The 25,312-nt window shown below is 41.3% G+C and overlaps 1 protein-coding gene across 2 annotated transcripts in view; it reads right to left on the reverse strand.

The window, feature by feature from the left end:
• Nucleotides 1-25,312, reverse strand: part of rgs3a (regulator of G protein signaling 3a) — a 142,656-nt gene that overhangs the window by 15,996 nt on the left and 101,348 nt on the right. Inside the window, exons 18-20 of one of the 2 annotated variants that reach the window (XM_061071903.1) lie at nucleotides 21,876-22,262; nucleotides 21,267-21,815; nucleotides 247-317 (exon numbers count right to left, since the gene is read on the reverse strand). In XM_061071903.1, coding sequence (XP_060927886.1) covers nucleotides 247-317; nucleotides 21,267-21,815; nucleotides 21,876-22,262 — 1,007 coding nt within the window. Of the gene's footprint in view, nucleotides 1-246; nucleotides 318-21,266; nucleotides 22,263-25,312 lie in introns of both variants that reach the window. The other variant, XM_061071894.1, reaches the window with a different exon arrangement.

The following is a 25,312-nucleotide window of genomic DNA, read 5'->3' on the forward strand; positions in this document are numbered from 1 at the left end:
CATTCCCCATTAGTTTGGACACAAGTGATGACACCCTCTCAAAATAAAGAATGTTAAAGCAGGGTGTCAATACTGATCCCTCTCACCCAAAACACATGCAGTTGTCATTCCCGTGCTTTATTTTTCATGGGAAAAAAAACTGTGAATGAATTTTAAATTTTCAATCTAAAAGCTTTGACGTGCAAGTAAAAAAACGAGATGATAAAAGTGAAAATGACACAAACAAAGAAATATTAGAGGACTTACAGGTTCTTGGATTTCTTCTTCTTTGTCCCTTCAGGGCCGACCTCGCAGCTACAGGGGGATCCGGAGCTGAGCTGGGGGGAGAGGAAGGAGAGCACACACTGCATCATCCAGCCTCGGCACAGAGAGAGGGCCTTGTGGCCTCACGCAGACATGGTGGCTAGCTTCCACCAGCTCCGACAGGCAATGACAACCTAGCACACTGGTCCTTGGTGCGCCCAGCCACAGACTGAGACTACTCCACGGCCGAGAAGGTTAATCCATTGCAGGCGTCCAAAGTGAATGTCCCACAACACTAAGTGTGTGTGTGTGTGTTCCTCAATCCCACTGAATGAAAGCGTGTTTGTAAACTGTGAGTGTGGGTCCGGGTGACACAAAGTAAGTGAAAATCTGCGAGAGTGGAGACAGAGCGTGAAAGACCACGGCTGTTGTTTCTGTTGGCCTCCTACTGTGCCCTAAGGTTTGAAGTGTTGAGCCGAGACCCCGGTTTCACGTTACACTCTCTGCCAACCCTCCATTTGGATTGGTTAAGGGAAAAAGGGAAGTAGCTTCAGGGTGGAGAAGGGGTCAATCTCCACTAATCTGATAGCACAATTGTATATGTGTGTGTGTGTGTGTGTGTGTGTGTGTGTGTGTGTGTGTGTGTGTGTGTGTGTGTGTGTGTGTATGTGAGGCTCTAAATAATGAGCCATTGTATTACAGGAACCCACAGTTGAACCTGAGCTGGATACTGGCCACAGCTGGTAACACATTGAGGAGGAGGGGGGTATGTCTTTAAGGGACAAATGAGTTTCAGCCTTCTGAAGAAGGACAGTGTTTTAGGGAACTAAATGCCCTATTGCCTTCACTCGCTCTAGGAGTTGTTTCGAGGTTAGTGATGAAAAGCTCACCCTGTTACATTTGGCTGCAGAGTTTGTGTTTTCCGGCTGCTTGTATTCAGTCGGTTACAATAAATTCCAAAGGAGACATGATTTAACGTGGGAGAGAACATAAAAAACTGTCTGTAATTGGATTTTTTCAACAACAACCGCTCATCCCATCGATCGGTTTCCAAACTGCGAGTGTATTACTGAGGATGTGGGAAAGACTAATTCTTTAGAAATGAAACACAACAACCATTTAACAACAGTCTGGGGCGACACATCCACTGAGCTGCATATCTCCAAGATGGCTGCTTCTGGTCAACGCGTGGATCCCCCAGGAAACAAGCTGCAGATTCAATACCTGCACAGGAGATGGACTTATCAAAGCACCACAACTGCCATGCATGGTCACTTGAAGTGAAAGCATCCTGGAGAGCTTTGTTTAAAGAGGCATTGACAAGTAAAGGCCGGCGCATGCTTCTGCGTCGTCAGGGGCCCGCAGGCACGCAGCTGTAACGCAGGACTCGTTGTCATTCATGGTTCTCCAACCGTTGCGCGTGTTGCCATGCAATTCCCCGCCAGAACACTAGGCGCAGTAATGTTTTTTGTCGAAGTCGGCTCTTCTTCGTGTGTTGCACGAAGAAGAGCGATTTATTTACATCGCCACGGCGGCTCCGCAGAGCCTTTTTCTAGCGGAAAAATCCGCCGGTTAGTGACGGGTTATACTAGTGGACATAGTGTCGGATCTCTTCTGCCAAGTGCTCTTCTATCTGGTCCATATTCGTTCTTCTAAATCTTCCGTGGTTTCCGGGCATGAACCGGAAATGCGACTCCGGAAATGATGTAGTCAGCAGAACAATCACAGCCCTCGCGGCCGGGTGACGCTTGCGGGGTTTTGCCGTCTAGTTAGAAAAATTGGCCGACGCACGTAAGGACGTAGGAAGGGCCGTGAGGGGCCCGGAAGGGCTCTTGCGTCTCCGTTCCCGTGAAAACGCAGAAGCATGCGCCGGCCTTAAGAGCACTTGTTAGTTAACTTTACGTCCCCACCCAAGAAAGATATATAAGGATTATTAACAGCCCAGAATAAGTCATTCACACATAGCTGCTGTTGAAACTTACACCATGTGTCGTCTGTCATTGTTATTCAGTTTCATATTACTGTGATGTGTGAATAAGAAAATGGCTGAAACTAACACGTCAGACTGATTTTAAGGTGTGCTAATCATTTCAAATATTTTATAGCGAATATACAGTATTTGCCAGTTTTTTTCCTAACTGCATATCTCTCTAGTGATGAAATAAATCCATGGTGTACTCATTTAAAAGTCCCACACTGATGAAAATCAGGTTTGCCTCCGTGGTGCCTTTTTATATGATGGGAAACATATCTAGAGTGAAATACCCATGACCGAGTATTTCCCTCTTAATGAGGAAGGAAGTGTTACAGTTATATTCAAGCTATTTAAATTCCATGAGGGGGAACTTTTTAATGACAAATCTTTTGAATATGTCATTTTGAGGAATAAAGAAGAGTTTTAGGGCTTTAATAAGCTACTTGACCTCTTCACTTCAGTATTGTAATCGTTTCTTCTACATGTTGCAGCTGTGTTGCTAAGGAGGTTTTCATGAATTGTGTCTATTGGGTGTTTTCTGAATTTGTGTTGCATTGAGCTAAAAAAGCATTACATGGATGCATACTAATGCGTTTGTGTGTGAATGCCTCTGCTCATCCATTTGTGCCTGCATACATTAAGAGTGTGTCCATGCACATTGAGGTTATTGGACTATTATTGTGTTTAAACGATAATGTTTAGTCTCACAGGACAACGTTTCCATCCATGTGTATCGAGCCCCATAACATGTACCAGCTGCCCACAGTAACATCCCATGGTGCTTTTGTACTGTTATTGATCCTGGTCGATAAATCACACGTATTGAGCTTTTTAAGCGACTGACTAATGGAAAGACCACAGAAAAAGCACAAAGGGATGTGAAGCCATTAGATGAAACTGCTCCACAAGATATGAAACATTAACTCTTTCATTACTTTTTCTCTGGGTTGGGAATTGATCCATCCTCGAATCATTATGATACAGAATAACAAAATCTACCTCCTCAATGAAGCCCTGAGCCCTTCAAATTTTACTGCAACTATAAGAATATTATATCATAAAATTTGATATTTTACCTGGTCGTGTCCCTAAATATTTTAAGATCATGCTCCACCATCCCTCAAACAGAGTAGGGCAGCCACCCCTCTCTCAGCAGAACTGAAGTTATAAATTATGTTTTTGACAAGGTTATTATAAATTCCTTTCATCACAGGTTTGTGAATTAGACCTCGCCCGATGCTGATGTGGGCGAGTACAGTTTGTTACTCCTCCTTGACCTCGTGGCCTGCAGCCTTTGATACCGTTGATTGAAGCATCCTTGTCTGAAAAATTAAAAGGTTCGTTCTACATGATTAAAAAGAGATAATAAAATAACCCTGAGTGTCTTGTCCCCACAATCCTTCATAGCAATGGAGCATCTCTCTGCTGCATCTCTTAATAAGTCCACACTCCTCACCCCAGAGAAAACATGCACTGAAGTAACAGTTGCCTGTGGAAGGTGAGTGAGTGTACATTATGTAGGAGCTGTCTAAAAATGAGCACAAGCTAAGAAAAGGAACAAATATATTTATAGCTGCTTGATGATCGGTATAAAGACCTGTCATATTATAATGTGTATGTGTGGGAGCATGTGTGTGTGTGTGTGTGTGTGTGTGTGTGTGTGTGTGTGAAGGGGGGTTGTTTTTCTTTTTAGCATGAAAAGACTTGGTATAAATTTATAAGTTGGTTCCTCAGGTATGTGACATTTCTAACCAAAGACAATACAATGATATTTGGTGGCGACTATTTATGCCGGAGGTTTTTCCACATAAAAGAAATGTTTGAGAGGAAATCACCCGTGTTGTGGATATGAAAACCAAAAGGCAGAGGCATTTCAGTTGTTCACCTCATTCTGCAGAATAAATGACTATTTACAATAAAATATGATATTTGTCACTTGAAAAGTAGCAACAAACATATTTTTTGCTTGAGTAGGGTATAAGTCATTGAGGATCATCAGGGATATCAAAAAACGTCATAATCCCTTATTCCAGAGGGACTACGAAAGTCTGTGGAGCCATCACTCAAGCTTTCCCCTAAACAAGATGTAAAAACCAGTTGTAAAACAGGTCAAGCCTTTTCCCTCTCCGAAGACATTCAGCCTCTTGTAGCCCCCGAGGAGAGGATTATTCAGGAGAACAAATTTTATTGTGAAGCCACTGGCGAACAATCGGGGGGGATCGTACGCTTGTCAGGTCAGCCTTTGTTCAACTAGCTGTCTGCATGTAAGGACTGGACGCTCATTCACACTAGACTGCCAGGTTCCAGCTGGATGAGTGCCACATGGATACACACACACACAGGGAAGTGTGTCTGCCTTCTTCATAGAAGTGAAGGCATACTGTTCAAATTCATCAACACCCACACAAATTCACCTAGGACAGACTGCTACAGTAATAAGAGCTTGTTTAAAATACATTATTTGTACTCTGTGTGTACAGGGGTGTTTTAAATTGGCATCAAATTGCACAGGATTATTTGCGTCTGTACAATTGAGTATTTTTCTGTGTTAAAATAAAACTAGAATTACCACCTGCAGTTTTATCCACCAACCAGAGCAGTTATATATATTCCCCCCCCCAGATTCTTGAGGTCATTGTGACCTTTGACCACTGCAATCTAATTAATTAACCTTCGAGTCCATTTGACAACTGGTCAAAATCTGAAGAAATTCCCTAAATAAAACGACACTGTGCCCTTGACCTTTGACCTAGAAATTCTAATTCTATCTTTGAGTGCAAGTGAACTTCTGTACCAAATTTAAAGAAATTCCTGGGAGGTTTTCCTGAGATGTCCCAGTGACGATAACTTTTCACCTTTGACCTCCAAAATGGAATAAAGTTCATCCTTGAATCCAACTGAATATTTGAAGCAAATATGAAGAAATTCCCTAAAGGCGATCTTTAAACGGACAACCCCTTAACCACAAGGCCTGCAACCACTGGCTGTCGCCGGCGTGGAGGCCTCTATTCTCAAGTTTCTCAGTGTTTTCTATTTTCCCTTTCTTTCTGGCTCCACGGTCAAAAGCCTGCACACATGACTTCAGCACACAGTTCACACACTCCCAGACTGCCTTGAAATGGCCAGTGGAGCAGAGAAATCTGAATCTTTTCTAAAATTAACCCTGGTCTGTGTGTGTTCTTGTCCGTGTGCATGCTTATGAGCATAGACTGCTCACATGCCTCACTGGATACAGTAAGAAAACACAGGATTTGCCAAAGACCACATGACTATATGGCCCCCTGAGGCACGGGATGCATGCTGTTGGCGGTCGCAGGAGGGCTGCGCAGATTCACAGATAAAGGTTTAACCTGATGACGACTGTGCTGCACACGTGTCTTTGTTGCAGTGATACATGCCTGCACTTGTGAGGGTAATGATATGGGCAAGCATGTTTCCAACAAGTTCATTGAAACATTTGTAGACACACACAAAAACACAGCCTGGTGACATGTCAGTTGAGCTCAAGTAAAGGCAGAATGGTGTGTGTGTGGTTGAGGTGTTAGTCATGTTGTGTTCGAGTGCATGTGTGTGTTTGGAGATCAGGGTCAGATTCCTTGGACGGAACAAAAATGTCTGTCTCTCTGTCTCAACAAACTGTACATTCTTCACTTGTGCTCTGCACCAACAAACCCATTGTAGGAACAATATTCTAAACACGGCCGAGAAACATTCTTGACCCGGCCAACCCAGATTCCAAATCCTTCCAGCAGCCTAAATTTCTTCACCTCAGAGGTGAAGAAATGAGTCTTGGTCTGTGTATGTTTAAACTTCTCACCAGTTCAAAGCCCTGCTGCTTCCCTCCATCAGACGTCCCTCTGGCTGCTTCCTTCCTTTTCATAGCTCGGCTTCTTCTTTTATTTGAAAAACAAGCGGACGAGCGGGAGTCTGAACAATCTCCCATTCCCATAAAGTACAGCATTAGATTGGCGCTACTGTTGGACCCCAGCTTCCTGCCATTGTGTGGCTCTACTAAATGTGTGTGTGTGGTACTTATTTTTTTGTGAGGACCATTTGTAAGATAAACCCAATGGAGTGAGGACATATTGGGACATTTTAGCTGGTTTTCATTGTTTTTTAGAGCTGTTTGAGGGTTAACACTTTACAGTGACAGAAACATAAAAAGTATTATTATCTCGATGTTGCTAAGTCAACAATAACTTCTTCTTATTTACTTTCAATATATATTTGAACTTGATTACTAATTGCAAGTGGTTATTTTTACTTTTTTACCAGATGTAATGTTGATTGAAACACTAATCACACAAGATGAATGTAGTTAAATAGGGTGAAATGGGATTTGAAGATTAGTTCATTGAACATTTTGTCCATTAAACTGTCTGCGTGAAGACAGAGATTAACGTGTGTTAGTTTAGGCTCTTTTAATTGTATTTATTGTAACTTTCCACTGAAGAAACAAAAGGAAAATGTTGGACAGCAGCCATACAGCCATGGGGGATGTGAAAAGAACAAAGTGCAAAAATAGGAGAAAATTATTCCCATTATGTCTCCATGTGACGTAGCAACCCAGACTGCATGATTAGTTTTTTATTTGGATTTAATGTGGTGTTCTATTCGAAAACATGGGTCAGATTGTATTGTTATCAAAAGTCACATGTTGGTACGGGAGCCATGAATCATTAAATCTGTTAGGACATTGTAATTTTCTATTTCTTGAATTTAATAAATACTCAGTTACGTCTCTTTCAGTCCAGACTTTCCCTCCTTTCTCAGAATAGCATCGTGATTTGATGCTTTATCCTCAACAGTGAACAGGCAGCAGACAACAGCAGGTTAGTTGGGCACACGTCAACATGTGAATCACAGTCACAGTCCATTATCTCAGTGTTTTAACAGAGTTCGAGTCACGTGGTAACAACAATCTGCAGCAGCCAACTGAGCAGACGCTTTAATGAAACAACTAAACAAGTGAAGAAATTATTTTTTTTGTGTTTCATGATTTTATTCATCTCGAAAATGATGTCTGTTTAGCAGAAACAACCTCTTAATGATTATATGTCATGTACACTTCATTCAGTAGCAAGAAAATACAGCTGCAGTATCACCAGTGCCTGTATGCTTCCAAATCAACATGTTATAGTGTAACAGCAGAAAAAAAGGTTCTTAATCTATTAATTAAAAGGTATGTTTTGGATGTAACACTAAATAAACCAATCAGACTGAGTCATCCCATTCTCTTTAATAGCCAGGTGCAATTGCACATGGGAAGCTTGCTATCATACCTGCAGATTTGCTAGGTAGTGAGAGAGAACATCTTTCTGCAGAGAAACAAGCAGAGTGCTATGTATTCATATATTACTATATCGTTAATCTGCCCTTAAAGAGCATAGATGATTGAAAACATGAGAACAGACCAGTGATGGAGCAAAAGCATCGGATGGATTAAACAATTTATAGGCATCCTGGCTAAAAAGTTGCATGATGGTGATCCAATTAATTCAATTGAATTGAATGAGTGTTTTGAACTTTTGCTTCAGGACAAAAGTTAAGTTACCTCCCAAACTGAACTCTGAGGTATTTTTAGTCCCAGTTTTCCCTCCGACTGTCAGAGCCTTGATAAATACAAGCCCAGAGGGAAGGTGGGCTCAAAGTCAAGGAACACATGGTCCTATGTGGTCCTACATGCCTGATTGTAATACTTGTGAATATACAATACTATCCTTTTAACAAGTTAAATGTGAAAAACATCCCTCCTGCAGGACACACGTTAGTAAAGCAGGCCAACAACTGAACACAGTTCGACCATTTATTTATTTCCCCTGATAAGTGTCTGCACTTTCTCACAGATCTCGGCCAGAGAGGTGAGAGAAAATAAAGTAAAAAAGGAGACAAAAAAAAAGGACTGGGCTCTACCTCAGAGGGGCATTGGAGGAACAATGGGGCCTTTGTAAGAGGCAGAAAACACAATAAAATATAGAGAAAAAATATTCAATAAAGGCACAAACTGATGATTCATCAAAGAAACTTGGGGGAGAGATCGCAAAAGTAATAGCTGAGCTCAGTGGGGGAGCTGTAATCAATATCAGGCAATATAATCCATATATGAAGCTGGTGTCAAGTGAAGTTCTCATGAAGCTATAAAAAGGGTTTATGTGGTTTATTCATAAAGATGATAACGCGTACTTTTTAATCAGGTCTGATGGTTTACCTCAGAGTTCGTTCTTTTTTTTTCCTAAGAACATTAAGAAAATATCCCTGATATTTTTCCGTGATGTGTAATTACATAACTGCTTTAATGTCATATTATTTCTTTCTTCATTGTTTCAATTTATGTCACAGGAAACATTTGTCCAACTTCCTCCACAAATGAAAAGAGATTTGGGAGGGAAATAAACTTCAACAACTGTCAAGGACAAAGGAGAGTTATTGTGAGTGTGCGTGTTTGATTCTGTGAGCTTGTGTAATTGGATGGCAGACACTCACACACACACACACACACACACACACACACACACACACACACACACACACACACACACACACACACACACACACACACACACACACACACACACACACACACACACACACACACACACACACACACACACACACACACAGTACAATGGTAAAATCACAACATTCAGTAATATCTCCATATAAACTCAATGACCTTCACACAGGATTCTGACTCAAACACTGCACAATAGAAGCGGTGCACTGTTCCCACGTATGTGTGTGTGTCTGTGTGTCTGTGTGTGTGTTTGACTCTCGTCTGCCTCTTGTTACTCAGCCCTGCTCAGGAGATGGCTGCTTCCTGCAAAAGTTCTTGCAATGTCACAAGATGTTCATGAACAATGCTGCTAAGACGTCACATCTGGGAACTGCTCTGAAAACACGGCCATGTTCTGCCCAGTCCTGAAACTGGTGCTATCCATTAGAACGTTATTGACTTTCCCTGACAAGCCGATGACCTGTCTGCTTGAACTTTTAATGGCTGCTGCCTCACGGTTCTTTCCAGAGGGGGTGGTTATGCACAGATTTATCACCAGGAGCATCAATGGGCCCATTACTCCCAATTTGCTGCAGCCACAATGGGGCAAAGTGTGCATATATATTATTCTTTAGTGCCTACATGAACTGCGTGATTGAGCTTCAATAACCTAATGACAGCTGACGATTGAACCATAGGTTGCAAACTGTTGCAGCCAGACTCTATTAGTGCTGGCGATGGATTTTCCACTTTCAAACCAGTGACTCATGCTTCCTTGGTCAGTTACACTGTCAAAATTAATGTGGTTATTATTTCTAATATTAATTCATGAAATCCAGGTGCATGAACACATCTGAGACCCCCTCTTATGACGCAGATGTGTTTAAAAAAAGGGGGTAAACCAATAGGTCATCATTCGGACCTTTTATGGTCTTTTCAAAGCCTGATTTGTTTTGTTGCTTTGGTTCCTCGGTTGGTAACTGTAGCTGTAGTGCCAGTGTTGATACAGTATTTACTTTATCGTCTTACAATAAATGACATCAGATTGTTTAACTGTCATTTAATAATGTTGTAAAGTGTGTTTATTGTAAAATTGATCGGATACAGGCATGACGCACTTGTTTTCTATCCGCAGTAGCTGAGTGTCAGGGGGAGACGGATGGCTTTCAGGAGGGAAGGGAGACGTACAGCAAATGAGATTACGACCACGGTAGCTGGAGAATTATGTGGGTCACGCACCCGCTCCTGTAAAGGTCGTGCTTCGCCTCACAGTGGAAGTAAACAATGCATGGCAGCCTGACTCTGCTGGCCTCTATTTGTGGAGTGACAGATCAGATTAAAGCATCTGTTCCCTGCAAATTCTACATTAAGCTAGGGTCAAATTTACAGGGCTAATTTAATTTGTTATATACTGCAAAAGCATTAGCCTCAGGCTGCACCCGTACTAATATGCTTTCATTTTAAAACTCCGTCCACACAAAGATCTTAGCTTCTTATCAGATATAATCTGCGTCCTTAATAACACACTTGTAACTACATCGGACTAGTTAGAGAAAATACAAGGAATGAGAAACTGTTTACAATGTTTTGCTTCACTGCTGGTGGTCAAGTTTTGACTGATAATCAGGAAGTATTCAAACTAAAATGTAGCAGTGTATGTGTAGCCTCAATGTCTTAATTAAAAAATAAAAATGTTGTTGTCATAGCGTCATTCATTTCTTTGTTAATGGAAATACCAAATGTCAACTGATGAATAAGCACCAAAAAGCCACATTTTACGCATCAGTAGTTTTGATTTTAGCTATTGTAAAAATGTATTAAAAAAATTAGGTACTGCAACTTTTATGTTTTGAAGAGTACCATTAACAATTTGGGTCAAAAGCACAGAAAATACATATTGTATGAGTTGGTTATTGAGCAAAATCTTCTAAATAAAACATAAATGTCAGAAATGTAGTTTTGAGGATAACACAATAATAGAAAACGGTTCTGTCCTGTTAAACAGCTTCTCTTACTGTTGGAAGTGAATGAATAGCAGGGTGAAATGAAAACCGTCCGGCTGCCAAACTAAAGGCGAACAGTGTGATATCACTCTATGATTAAATGCGGTGTAATCACAGCAGGAAGTCGCCATCAGCAATAAGGTGGCCACGGCAAACTTCAACAAAAAGGTTATTCAAGCTTATTTATCTAGTTTGATTTGTAGCACATGCCTTCTTCTAAAACTTTGATTTCTCTTTCTCTGCCTCCAGGGCTGATCGTTACCTTGACCCTGTTCCCATCCCGCGAGAACAGAGTGTGTTCTCCCATCATCCCACCACCGACTCCTGCCTCCTGGAGAGTTTGAGTGATTCTGTTTGTCCTGCTCCTGCATGTGTGTGCGGCTGCTGTGCGGTTGTGTGTGCGTCTAAATTCAAACCTAGCCAGGTTTTTTGCGTACTGATGTGGGCCGCACAGCTGGCACACTGACAAAGAACACTGAGTTCTTGTTATCTCACTGTATGTACAATTTTTATTGCAGACAGAACATAGCGGGATTTACACAGAATGAGTCTGTAAAACATATTCTGTCTTTAAAAGTGAGAGAGTGAGAAGAACAATCGTTAACACCGGTATTTGTAATTATTGTAAAGAAAGTTCTCTTGTACATTTATTGCAATATCAAATAATACACATTTTATTCTAATATTGGAATTACTGAGTGACACAATCTAGTAATCTCGTAATATGTAAGAAAGTGAACACTCACTAATCTTTGCTAATTTGGTCGAAGCTGGAAACTGGAAAATTAAATTGGATAGTTATCTAATCAAGATTCAATGGAGAACACTTCTTGGTGCGTGTTCGTGTTTAAAGGTCGATCTTTACCACTAAAGATGTAAATGTTTTTCAGCATGACTACAAATTTCAACCTTTGCAGAAATATACTTGTGGTGGAAGAAATATTTGCAATATCGTTAGTCACAAGTGTCCAGATTCTCGTGCTCATTTGATAGAACTGGCATATAGAGCAAGTAACATCTAGTTTAAGGTTAGTATCTCTAAACATGTGTGAGTCAGAGACTATGAAAGATGGCTTTGTGTTTGTGCAAGTGTGTGTGTGTATTATATTAGAAACTATCCATCTGCATTTATGTAACACACCCCCCCCCCCCCCCCCCCCCCCGACTCAGACACAACACTGCTATGGCAACGAGCGCTGTAAACGTCTCATTTCAAACACACACAAGACGTGACTGTGCAACAGGGAGCCTTCTGGATCCTGTCTTGGATTAGGTGCATGTCAGGAGAGGGCCTTGTTGTTATGGTGAGCGCATCCAAAGTCCTGTCACTTCATTTACCCAACTGCATACACTGCATATGGGCACCGAGCTGGGCAGAGAGCACGAGTCCACTGAAATAGGTCTGGCCACTAAGAGCCGTGACATCAGGCCGTCAAGTCCTACGAAAGTACAACATCGTCAAATGTAGATTGCTGTTGTAACGGCTGTGTATTCCCCTAGGCTGGTTACCAATGATGTGCCTCATGTGCGTTATTGTATTAGTCATGTTAATGTTATTAGTTGATGGTAATTGGAACAATGTCCCATCTCACAATTTCCAGGCTCAGGCTGCAACGTCCCCCTCCGTCACTCATGGGGTCAGATAAGTTCAGCTGTAGCCAAGTCGTGAACTATGGAAAATTGGGTCCAGCCATTTTTCCTTTCACGTATGATGAAACGCAGCAGGGGATTGTCCGAGTCCGATGTTTTCACAACAGGAAAATACCCACAACATTGTGTGGCGCCCGAGCGGAGCACGTAGGAGGCAGGACATGGCATTTAACTTCCACATCGGAAATCACTTTTTGTTTACAGCACATTGAATTCGGCGTTGGTCCTTATCTCCAAATGCAACTTTCTATCATCTTTGTTGGTATCTTCCACATCGTGTATGACACCTTTTGTTAAATCACTATATGTATTCTTTTGGGGGGGTTTTCATCAACAAGTCCACTTGCTCGCTGTGACATTTTCCTGATTTCTCACATCAGCTCACTCAGACATTCTTCAGAGAAATCGACCGAGCCATTTGAGCTGAGATACAGAAAGTTCAGTATTTGTCTGAAAACAGCTTCAGAAAGTGTCCTGCAGGAAAGCAATCTGTTACGCTGTGGATATCGTTACAAATAACCAGAAACCTCCGTGTGTGCACATTCACTGTTTGACCGTGGGAATCCAGCAGGAACTAATTATTTCTTATAGTTTAAAAGGAACACCCCTGATTCCTGTTGTATTACAGCAATATCCAGATTTACTGGAAACAGAAAGATCACACACACACACACACACACAGTCCTTCACACAAAGTTCACAGCATAACAAGTTCAAGTAGGTCAAAACAACCCGTCCTCAGATAAATCACAAACTGCCAACAACTGTTTGCAAATAAACAAGTTGGATGAGTGCTAGCTTCATTAGCTTGGGATTAGCTCTAGTCTATGTGGTGAACGTGTTAAAGTCCCTCTGGAGCCTACTGAGTGTTTTAATGGCAGAAAAAGAGAGTGATAGCGAAAAGGAAACACACAATTACAGGGTGAGTTTTGTTTCAGGGATGTGGGAGCTTCTCTGACAGAAGGATCAGCGTGGGAAGCTTTGAACCCTCGTGAGGTCACAGTGAGTTACCAGGTTTGAAATGATGAAGAGATTTCATTTCAGGGGGAACATGCCAGAAAGTTTATACACTTATATTTTGGAAATGATCTTAAGTAATCCTGCAGAAATAGCTCTTAACCCACAGGAGCACTTTACGTTTTACACCCCTTGGTTAAACTATGGTTAAATTTCCCTGAGACACACAATAAAAAGCTTTAATTTGTTTTTATTGGACGTCTCTTTCCATACGTCTATGTTATTCTTAGTTTAAAGTGTTACTACGGCAATATAACAAAACAGAAATGAATTCCATAATACACAGCAACCTTCATTTATCTATATCTTCACATATTTATTATGAAAATGACAGTGAAAAAACACATGTTCGTACTTTTAACTTCTTCTGGATTTTTGGCAGGGAAGAGAAAAAGAATTGGTGTAATAAGTTATTTCAGTTGGCAATTAATTATAATAAAACATCTCTGTACGGATTAACAGAAAGCAATGGCCTTTCCCAGAACAGGAATATTTGTTATCACAGTTGCTCAAGTGGCAATGACGTTTCCCATTCCCGTCAGTGGGACTGGTATTATCTGCAGAACCAGAATATCCAATGAACATGTTTCAGTTTGGAATATTTAGTAAACAAGAGGCCAAACACAGTTGACCATTGCCGCCACTCCCCCCCCAGACTAGACAGGTCACATAGCAGCAGTGACCTGTCTAGTCGTGTGCAATGAGCTCCAAAAGGAAAACATGAAGAAGAGCAAGAATGTAAGGAATGAACTGAGCAGTGTGTTTTCTATATGCAAACTTTAACATGTGACTATACTACCTGCAGTAATAAATTAGCAATACTCCTTAGCCCAAAGAGAATATCATAAACTAACTATATCTTTTGGGTTTTCGGTTATTTTTTCTAATTTAAAATGTTGTGTAAGAAAAATCCCTGTTCAGGACTGGAACATCCGCTCTGTGGGGGGGGGGGGGCTCAGCTCTGGATGCTGCGACAGAATATCCAATTTCAGGCTAAGCTGATCCGTCCTGGTCTTCAATTGGTTTGGTTTGGCCGAGAAACTGCAGCCAAAACTCAGAAACCAGTCTCATCAGCTGGTCCTCTTCTTCATAACCTTTTCTCCTGTAAAAGTGACGCATAAATCTAACATGTGTGTTGGTTCCTCCAAATATGTTCATCTATTCTAAGCATCCAAACAGGCTCATTTTATAGCAACAAATCAACATTATTGATTCTATATGATACTTTAATATGATACAGTGGTTTCCTAAACTAGGGGTCAGGACCACCTGGGGGGTTGTGAGAGAAATATGGTGTCACAAAAAGATTTTCATGAAACAATTAAATAACAATAAAAGTCGCACAGTTATTTTGGTGTTCAGGGGCTGAAGTTTTTGGAAATCTGGGCTTTATAATAAAAGTCTCTACCCTCATGTTTTACCATGTCTTGTACATGGATCACCAGCTGGTGACGATGCTGAAATGTAGCTTTGACCTCTTGATAATGACACAAAATAATTTAGAAAGCATCATTATATCATGTCTTCACTATGTGGGCGGGAGGTTTCAAAACTAAGGAGTTTCTAACCAGTTCTTGGTGTTAGCTTTAGCCATGTTGTTTGACCAATGGATCATCACTGAAATAGTTTGGTGTCTATAAATCCATCACTAGTATGAACATGTACAAAAAAAACAACTTAACTAACACAACTAACTAACTAAGTAATTTTGAGAGGTGCATCTGCCAGGTGTACCATAGCAAATCTAAATTATTCTCCCTCACATTATAAAATTCAGGAAGTAGAGTAAATGCTTAACTCAGCTCAAATTGCTCAGAGATGGTTCACCTGCATGTTTGTGCATGTGCTCTGTTTAAAAGAGCCATAACTTCTTTTAATGTGTTAAGACTGTTGAAGCCAAGCTGGTTGTAAAGAGCTCGAGTGGAGCGAGCTGGGTGGAATAATGGAAAGAGAATGTGAGAGGACCATTGTGGTTCTTTGACGTTTTATCGCATTAAAACTAAAATCTTAGTTATGCCCGAGAGCACTAACATGAGTAACTTTAAGCTTATTACATAAAGATTCGAGTTTGTTAAGGTTTTTTCCCCCTCATGCACAAAGACACTCTGCATTCCTCTTCCTTTTTAAGAAACCTAATCAAAAGCAAAGATCTATTTCAGACAACACAAGCAGATGTCTCCCATTTCACAAGTGACAAGAATTCCTTCCTAAATTAAAAAGATCCTGTCTGCACTGTCTTATGTAACACGTTTAGTTGATTTTACCTTTTGTAGCAATCACATACTGACTTCCATATATTTTGTTGTTATTTGTAGCAGCACACGCAGAAAAACCTCATGTTCAGTTCTTTCACGTGTTTGTCAATAGATATCGTAGTGACTCTTCCGGAGGCTTGCTCTTTCTCAGTAAATATTACATGTTACTTATTTAGCATTTCACTGGCTGCGTCCCATGTGGATCTGGGCCCAGGGGACCTTTTGTCCCTTCCACCACCGACATACTGTACAGTCAAACAGAAGAAACTCCCTGGTGTTTACCTACAATACGACTCATTCAGTGTGTCACAGGGTTGTCACAGAGTAAATGCTGTTTTTTATGTTCACCTCGCCATGTGCTATGTCCCCTATTTTGTTTGATATTTGGACAAAGAAAAACAAAAAAACACTTGAAGCGAGGACACTAACAATCATCGATACCAAGTATTTTTAAATCGCTTCCACGAAAAGTTTGTTCAGTAAAAAAACAAACTATTATTAGCTGTGGTCATGCGCGCTGACCCCCGCGAGGTACAAGTCCCAGCCTCGATATCAACAAGCGCTTTGCCCCTCGGCTACCACAACCTTTGAGCTAAGATTAGGTAAACTACAGGGAACATGAACATCAGGGCCTGGGGGAATGAGGGTAGGTCAGCGCTAATAGCTTTGACTTGGAAGACTGGGAACCTGGTAGACGTGTATAGTTGAGGTTCTTGGAGATGACTTCACAGTACAAGAAGTTTACTAATGCGTTTGCACTAAAATAACATGTTTAGGTTTCTGTTAGTGTTTATCCTGCTTATCACTGTGCAGAGAGGACATGTTAGTGGAGGTCTGGGCAATTTAAGTAATACTATATTCTGATGGCACAATACTCAAAAAAAGTTGCTCTAAGCTTGGGCGCACATGCTCCTGTGCAGGTATGCTATTCTCGACTGTTTGGTAAAACAAGTAAACATAAATAAACTTGCCCCTTATTATACAGCTAAGCCTTTCTTTTTGATCTGCTATAGTACGTTTTAGGCCAAAAAATATGATAACAGCAATTTAAAGGATGTTTTTGTACCCTTTCTGTTTGCATAGGTAGACCTTCTCGTTCATTGTTCTTCTCTGTTTGTGAATTGATTCAATATTTTGGATTTAGCTCACGGGACAAAGGTCAGATAAAGCCCTGTGTACTGTTTGCCCAGTCCCAGATTACTCTTTAGGGCTCAGCCTGGTTTCTTTAGTCAAACAAATAAAGCATAATATGTTGTTGCTGAAGCTTAAATAATTAATTTCCATTTTCCCCTGCTTCACTCTTATATTAGAGCTGAAGCAGCAATATTACTTTAGAACATTAATTTAGCTGTGCAGCAGTGCAAAGGTTTATTTCAGACAGAAATAACAGATGGGCTAATTATGTGTGCAGTGTACCGACGTTAAATGGAAATAGTACCTGCTCGAGTGTTGAATTTTGTTCAAGCTAAACAAGAGTTTTCATCCCCTTCTTCTTTTTATTGTTAAATTAATAAAAACATGAAATTTTTTTTATACTTTTAAATTCAGATTGTATTGTTAAAAAGGAGAGATTGTGAATGATGCAAAAACCACGAAGGATAGAAGCAGATGTTTCTAAGTGTCGGCCACACGTACAAAGTCCTTCACCTTCACAATCCTCTTGTGACGAGAGAGAATCACAAGATGGTCCTAACACTGGTCTCCTGACTGGAAACACAGCAGAACCATTACACAACCATTATGAACCATGCTGTCTGTGTCCTTCCTACATGCCAACTCTATCTTTCTGTGTGTGTGTTCCTGTGCACGCGGAACACAACAGCTGTTTTCCACTTTGAATGCATGTGGACCTATTTGTATTTTGAACTCTGCACCCCTGTGTATCCTCGACACAATGCAGGAATGTAAGCCATCGCACCACCATCAGTAAACATGTGAAAATGTTTCCTCCTAAACTCCTGGAAAGACGGACGATATTTATCCTGATTTCAAACAAACATTCAGAGCCCGTAAACAAAATGTTTAGCCTGTTGGATCTGTTGCAGCGACGCCTGTTCTCAAACTGAAACTAAAACTTTAGACAGTGTGTCTGGAATAAGATGTGAGATGAAAAACACAACAGGAGAGATGTCTGATTGGAAGAAAACACAATTGATTATTCTTTTGGCGTGCCTCTCAGCTCAATGGGATTGTTCTGTCTCTAGAGGTTCACTGTGGCATTCAAGCATTCTTTTACATTTCTGTTTTAGTTGTTTAATTGTGGTATTATGGTACCTGCAGCTCACTGTAGGCTATGGACCATGCCCTCCCTTATCCAATCTGACTAAAAGAAAGATGATGACGGATGAAAAATAAAAGTTGATGCATAAACAAATGGGTTTTCCTGTCCCGTAGGCTCAAATTCCATGTGAGGCACGAATTTGACCTATATTCAAAGCTTTTCTTGTAGTCAATGTATTGTTTTCACACATGCAATTTAAATCCTGATGACAGATACCGTATGGTCTTGAACAAAATAGACATGTTTTAAAATGTATTTCTGTTTACCAATGACTTCAGAGGTTTGAACTCGATTTGTCACCCATTAGAAGCAGGAAAAAAACAACTTCTTTAAAGTGGCTGTCAAGGAAAGGAGCAAAAAAACAAAAAACTCTTGACTCTTGATCTCTCTGCTTCTCCCTGATTCTCCAGGCATTGATAACAGGCCACTAAAGACATCAAGTGAGAGGAAAAGATGCAGAACGGAAATAAACGCCAGACCAGTGCTGGGGTTTGTTAAAGGGCAAGTAAACAATAGCTGGCAAGAGAAGAGAGAAATGTCAGACTGTGTGTGTGTGTGCGCATTGGTTTTCATATTCTCAGATCCCAAGTTTTTAAAATGGTCGTAATGAACAGACATGCAAACAAGTATCACTAACATCTTAAAACTGCATTCAGTCAGTCTTCCTCTGCATTGTCTCTGCACCTGACATGTGACTGCCAAACAAGCAGGGAAGCTGAGGCTCACTTCATATTGTTGATACTAAATTGTATTTCAACAGGATAATAAATGGCGAATTAAGAGCTATTTGAAGTGTTATTACTAACTGGAATGTGGCCTGTGGTTTCCAAACGTTTAAATAATAACTGTAATTAATTTGCACACGTCTGATATGTAAGAGCTGAAAATAACCAGATTTCTGCCGACTACGTCACTGCAGTGCGGAGAAGGAGCGATGCAACAAGCTGTGAGAACATTTGATGGTCTTATGAAATAAAAGCAGTTTAGTCTATGTTCATAAAGACTCATGGATCTGTGTAGCCAGACTTAAGAAGTACCATGAAGTTATCTTGGTCAGAGGGTGCACACACACACACACACACACACACACACACACACACACACACACACACACACACACACACACACACACACACACACACACACACACACACACACACACACACACACACACACACACACACACACACACACACACACACACACACACTTTCTCTCTCTATCTAGAGATGTCACAAGATTTATGAATGAGGGGGAGATGACAGATCATTTTAAATAATGGAAACTCAAGTCTCAAAGGAACAGTGTCCATGACGCCAATAGGTAGTAAAATTACCCTCGAATCTGCCAAGACCAATAGGCTCCGTCCCTGTCTGCCGCATTCCTCCCCTGCACCGCTCACACACACACTGCCATTTAAGGCTTCCGAGTGTGCTGACAGACTTGAGAAGGCAGAGGAAGATAAAGAGGGGAAGTGCCTCTGATATTCTACACTGATAAAGCACTTGTTTACCTCTGTCATGTGTCTGTCGTTAAGTCTGTGGGTTGCCTCTGGAGCTTTGATATCGCCGTGTCTTCTTTTCTCCTTCACTTTTCTTCCCATTGGCCTGTTCTCCCCTTCTTTTCTAAAAAAGTAGTCTTTAGTTGTGCAGGTGTTCAGGTCAAACTACTATAAATAGCGCAGTCGGGAAAAGAAAATTGCTGCAGAGATGACGATTTGTCTGCATTCCAGTTCAAGTGCAATAAATCTAGAGAAATTATAAAGAATAATATGTCATGTTTAACAGGAAAACAAGCCCCACAGAGGGTTCTCAGTTTCATCACTTCATCTCGGCCAAAGTGAAGTGAGAAGAAATGACGCACACTTCTTTCCAGCTGCTGCTCTTACATGACGTGACGCATGCTTCCCTCTGTTGGACGAAGGCAACAACTGCTGCCTGCACTAAAACCAATGGCACACTCTGCACAGATCCCTCTATCGTCCAGTAGTAAACATTTGTGATTTAAAGCACATCTCTTTTACTTGGGACTTATCGATATGTTCACTAGAGTTTCTCCCAAAAGATGACACTTATTTCCTGAAAACAGTATTCTATTTTCCCACCATAGAATATTCCATACCCACAAAGGGAAGCAAATGAAAACGATAAATGGTAAAAAAATGTTGGGGGTACGCGATTATAAACCCTGCTACGGATGCTAATGTATTCCACATAATGGTATGAGAGTGCGTGAAACTAAAATGAAATACAGTCTGTTTTCATGAATTATTTAATAAGTGGCTTTTTGTATAATGCCACTGTTCTCTCTATGTAAATGTGTTTTGCAGTTTGGGTGAAACCAGGCATAAATTCTTTATATTACGAGTTGAATGCTGTTATTGTCTATATTTTCATATTATGTCGTGTTTTTGCCGTGAGTTGTTCATTGTGTTAGAGTGAAGGAGAATGTGTGCACCTCATTCCATGATGTGACCAACTAAACGTTGAATGCATGTACAGTTTCTTAAGGGCATAGTGGAAGCATAGTATTATTTATGATGTAAAGTTTTTACAGGGGAATAGTGGAAGCATAGTATTATTTATAATGTAAAGTTTCTACAGGGGAATAGTTGTAACATAGTATTATTTAGAACGTACGTCAGCTTTCCGTTCAGCAGGGAGCTTATATAAATGCAAATGAGGCTGAGTGCCACTTTATATGCAGTTAATATTTTAACATTATTTAACTGCATACAGTGATTTGAATGTGACTTGCTATTGCTACTTGCAAAACAATTCTGTTGTGCAAGTCGTCTATATGGCTTGTGCTCTACAAAATATTCGACTATATCCACACACAAGATTGTACTGGTATGTCGACCGCACATTCACTGTGTGTGTATGGTTCTATTGTTGGTTACGTTAGAAAGAACCGTCTTGTTAGATTTATATTGGTGAACACTCAGATTGTGTCTTGATTTGTGTGCACTTGCTCTATTCTACCACTTGATGCCGCTCTTTTTTACAGAAACAACTGAACTGAAACTAAGGGCTGAGCTGTTAAATCATTAACGCACTACTTATGCAATAGTTAGCACAGACGAGTGTAGATATAGAGCTATACGTGACATTTAACAAAGTATCTGTATGTAAGTGTAAAGAAAAACTGAAATTAACTGAATGACCATACATTAATGTGTGTTTGTGTTTTATTTAAGGGGCTTTAAAGTTCTTAGACTCTATTAAAAGTACAGAAAATGTGCTATAACCATTGCAACAGCTGAACTTTTCTACAGTGCTGAATTTGTATTACATGTATTCCACTGTGTTTCAGTACAAACTGTAATATTAAGTGTGAAGCTGCTTACCTTCCTCCCAGAGAACAGCATGCACAGCTGATGCATGGAGCCTCCATTCTTGGTCAGCTCTTTCTTCAGGGTTTTGGGCGATGGCAGCGTCCAGCCGCCCTTGTGGTGCCCTCCCCCGGCCTCTAGGCAGTTGATGGCGTTGTCGGAGGTGAAGCAGGCCCCGCGGGGATCTTGCAGGAGGCTCCCCTCGCTGTGGGTGCGCCTGCGGAGGGAGTTCTGCACGCTGAGCCCCCCTCCTCCGTGTTTCTCACAGGTGGCCCCCTCCACCATGCTACGCCGCTTGCTGTCGCTCCTCTGCAGGTAGGCGTCGTCGCTGTCGTCTTCGTCGTCCTCCTCTTCAGACTCCTCATCCTCCTCATCCTCTTCGTCGTACTCTTCTTCGTCGGTGTTGGGTGAGGAGAGGGCATCGGCGCTGAAGGAGCGATCCAGGCGCAGCTCGGGGATGACAAATGAAGATGAGGAGGAGGAGGGGGGAGCGTTGGTGTCGGGAGGCTCCGAGGCGTTGTCCTCATCGGTGTTGGACACCAACAGGTTGATGTTGACCTCCTCCTCATTCATCTCTCCCTCCTCCTCCCTTCTATAATGTTTCTCTTCCCCCTCACTTACAACACTCCTTCTGCTGGCCCCATCTTCCTCCTCCTCCTCTTCCTCTTTCATGTGCCCCCCATTCTTCATCAGTCTCCAGAACTCCATCTCATTTCCCTCTATGCTCTTGCAATCCTCCCCCTCGGTGGAAGGTGGTGGTGTGGGAGGCACCTTATGTCGCTCCTCGGATCCCGACAGACCCCCAAGGGGCATGTAGACCTCATCCAGAGGGGTGAGCTGCTCGGAGGGGTGAGGGCTCCCCAGGGTCCGCGGCTCCGAGGGGCTCGAAGGATAGAGACTGCTCTCGTCGCCCTCTGAGCTGCGGGTGGGCAGGTGGAGGCACACACCTCCTCGATCTCCTCCTACTCCGTCCAGTTCACATGAAGGGTCATCCACCTTAGGCTCCAACATCTGCAGAAGGGGACAGAGAATGAAAAGAAGGAAGGAGAGTTAGTCACATCTGTCTGTTACAAGGTCTGTACACACAAATCAGACAAATTCAATGCAGCATGATGGAGATTTGCTCCCAGGAACAAATCCATTTATGACATCTGGTTGTCTTCTGGGACTAAGTGGAATGGCCACAGAAGTCTGTGATTTGATTCTGTATCTGCCCAAAACAAGGACGACTTACTGAACCCTACTGAACAGGTCATAGTTCTAACATGCAAGCTTTAACAGGAGGGTCCTGAGACCCCCCACAGGGGCACTGCAACAGGGTAGGCAAGGAGGCAACATGCCTGGGAGCCTGAGTTGATAAGAGGGCCACTGAGAAGAGCTGATCCCATTCGTCCACAACAACCTTTTTTATGAGAACTCCCTTAAATTCTATGATTTGCTATGTACAGGACCACAATGACACCATGGTCAGAAACTCCATATATCGATAAATCCCTTTCCCTTTTTCCTGAGGCCCTTGAAACTTTCCTTTCTTCCCGATCAGGAATATCAACAAACACAGAGCACATTGAGAACACTGTTAAACTAGTTGAATGACAGCATAAGAACTGATGATACATCTTGCGTGTCCGATGCTAATTTTGGCTCCTCTTAATTCTAATTCCATCAGACTGACAAAAGGCTGATTTGCTAGAGAGCAGATTGTAATATCCGTGCAAGTGAGTTCCTATTGTGATACACTGCTGTTTCTCTCACCCATGCTGCTACTGTACTACACCAGAGCTTGCTGCGCTGATTCAGTCTAACTAAGCTGCAACTGAACCCCCAGGGACTGCGGATTAAAAAACTGTGTTAGCACCAGTAATATGTATCTACCTCCTCTCTGACATGTTGCTATTATTTCAACTTTGTTTTTCACCCAAAATGACTGCACACATGCTCTACAATGCCCCATAATGGAGCCCTCAGTAGGAGGACCATTACCAATGCACTCTGAGTGGGCCAGCGTCACTCAATCCCACAGAATTTCCAATTCGATAGGATCATCAGAAGTTAAAGCTATGCATACAACTTTTTTAATAAAAGCCATATGTGTTTGAAAATGTAGGGAGGACACTAGATTTCCAGAGGATATTTCAACTGTATATCTATGTTTATAAATTGCCATACTATAAAACCTGTTAATTTTGGCACCGGTATATTTTGACAAAAGAGCACTGTAACTTATTAACGTGTGCTCAACAAAATGCTGCAGCCACTCAGAGCTACTCTGCGCTCCAGTAAACAGCTCACAGCAGAAACCAGGAAGAAATCCAGACACCTGAAGGCATTAATCAATACTTTAAACAGAGATGATGCACTGGTTCAAGAAGATTGTGTTCAGATGATAAAGCTGCCATCTCATAGGTCCACTCAGTAAAGTCAATGTTGAATTAAAAGTAACTCAAAGAGGACGAAGAAGATTTGGTACGAACCTAAAGGATTAAGGAATAAAATATGAGAGGGGAGAAAGTGACGCTCATATTGTTCCATTACTTTCCATCTTTTACCTCCTCCAACTCAAAATGTCTCACACCCTGTAAAGCATTAAGGTGACTCTATATTTAGTTAGGCTAATGTGTGTTAATGGATACACATGAATGTAGAGAGCAAACGAAAATAAACTATGATGCTACAAATATCCTGTTGAACAACACACTCCTGACTTGTTAAGTCACGAGTCGTCTGCTCAGTCAACAAAATGAATCGTACCTTCTCTCAGACCGCAGCGAGTCTAGTGAAGGGTTTCATTGTGCTGGTCAAGTTAACCCATGATGACGAGCTGCAGTCACAAGACATCCTCGCTCTAATTGGAGATAATGCTGCCTCCTCTCAGACAGCTCTCATGATATTTCACAAGCTGTTTGTTTGCCTCTGAAGCTCAAATCGGTTTCCCCAGATACCGCTGCCCTGCTCCCTCCCTGCCTTTTCAACTTTTGACCTGTATTCATAAACTCAGGGAGGAGCTTTTGGGGGGATTTTGATTCAGGATAAACTCAGATAAAGATTCTGAATTCAATAACAAAGTAAAGTTCTCTGTGATAATGTGGTGGCAGAAAATCAAAGCAGTTTGCATACGGAGTGATGTGAGGTATCATTTGCCTCAGCTGCATATATGCACAATCTGTTCATCGTATTTCTGGATACAGGAATGGGACGTGGAGGTCTGAAATTGGGGTCACTGCGACTCCAGCAACGATATGACCTCATATTTTTGTAATGTGAGCCGTGGAGAGCTTGAAGGCTGCGGCTTGTGTGTGTGTTCACTATCACTTACTGAAACTATCTGCACATCTGACATTTAAAAAACAAAATCAATACATGACGTTGACCCGTCGAAACAAATAATGCCCTGCGTGTTCTCCAAGAGTCAATTCTGTTTATAATGGTTTTGTGTGTATTTATTTAATGTTTATTTATCTATTATTTATATGGATGGATAAAGCATCTCAACCCTGAAATCTGCTTTAGGGGGGCAGTTCTAGGCATACTTCAGAAATACTCTGTTTATAAAAAGATTGAATATTTAACAAACAAATTGAACAGCGATAAAGTGCTACTCTACCATCACCTATCAATTCTCCATGGAAAACCAATACTGTGCCTTGTCGTGCACCATCACAGAGTCAATTCAATATTCATATCACAAAAAATAGAATAAGATTATATAATTCTTCTGACAAAACTGTCCACATTTTAAGGTTTACCTTAAAAAAAATTGTGTTTTCATTATCCACAGCTCTTTGGATCAAGTAGGCCTATTTGAATCTATACACTAGAAAATGAAACTGTTGGAACAGAAAAATATAACCCAGCTCCCTTCAAGTAGATTTGTTATTAGCAATAATTGTGGTCTGTAGTAGATTTACTACATGTGAAGAAGAAGCAACTTTAGAAAAGGGAACCTCTGTGTTAATAAGTGCCAAACTACTTGTGAATTAGTTATGAGCAAGACCTCACCATAGAATGAGGTATGAGTCAGGAAGACTTCATTTAAAATTACAGGGATATTCTATTAGTAG

The sequence above is a fragment of the Limanda limanda genome, chromosome 1 (assembly GCF_963576545.1).
Source record: "Limanda limanda chromosome 1, fLimLim1.1, whole genome shotgun sequence".
Lineage (NCBI taxonomy): Eukaryota > Metazoa > Chordata > Actinopteri > Pleuronectiformes > Pleuronectidae > Limanda > Limanda limanda.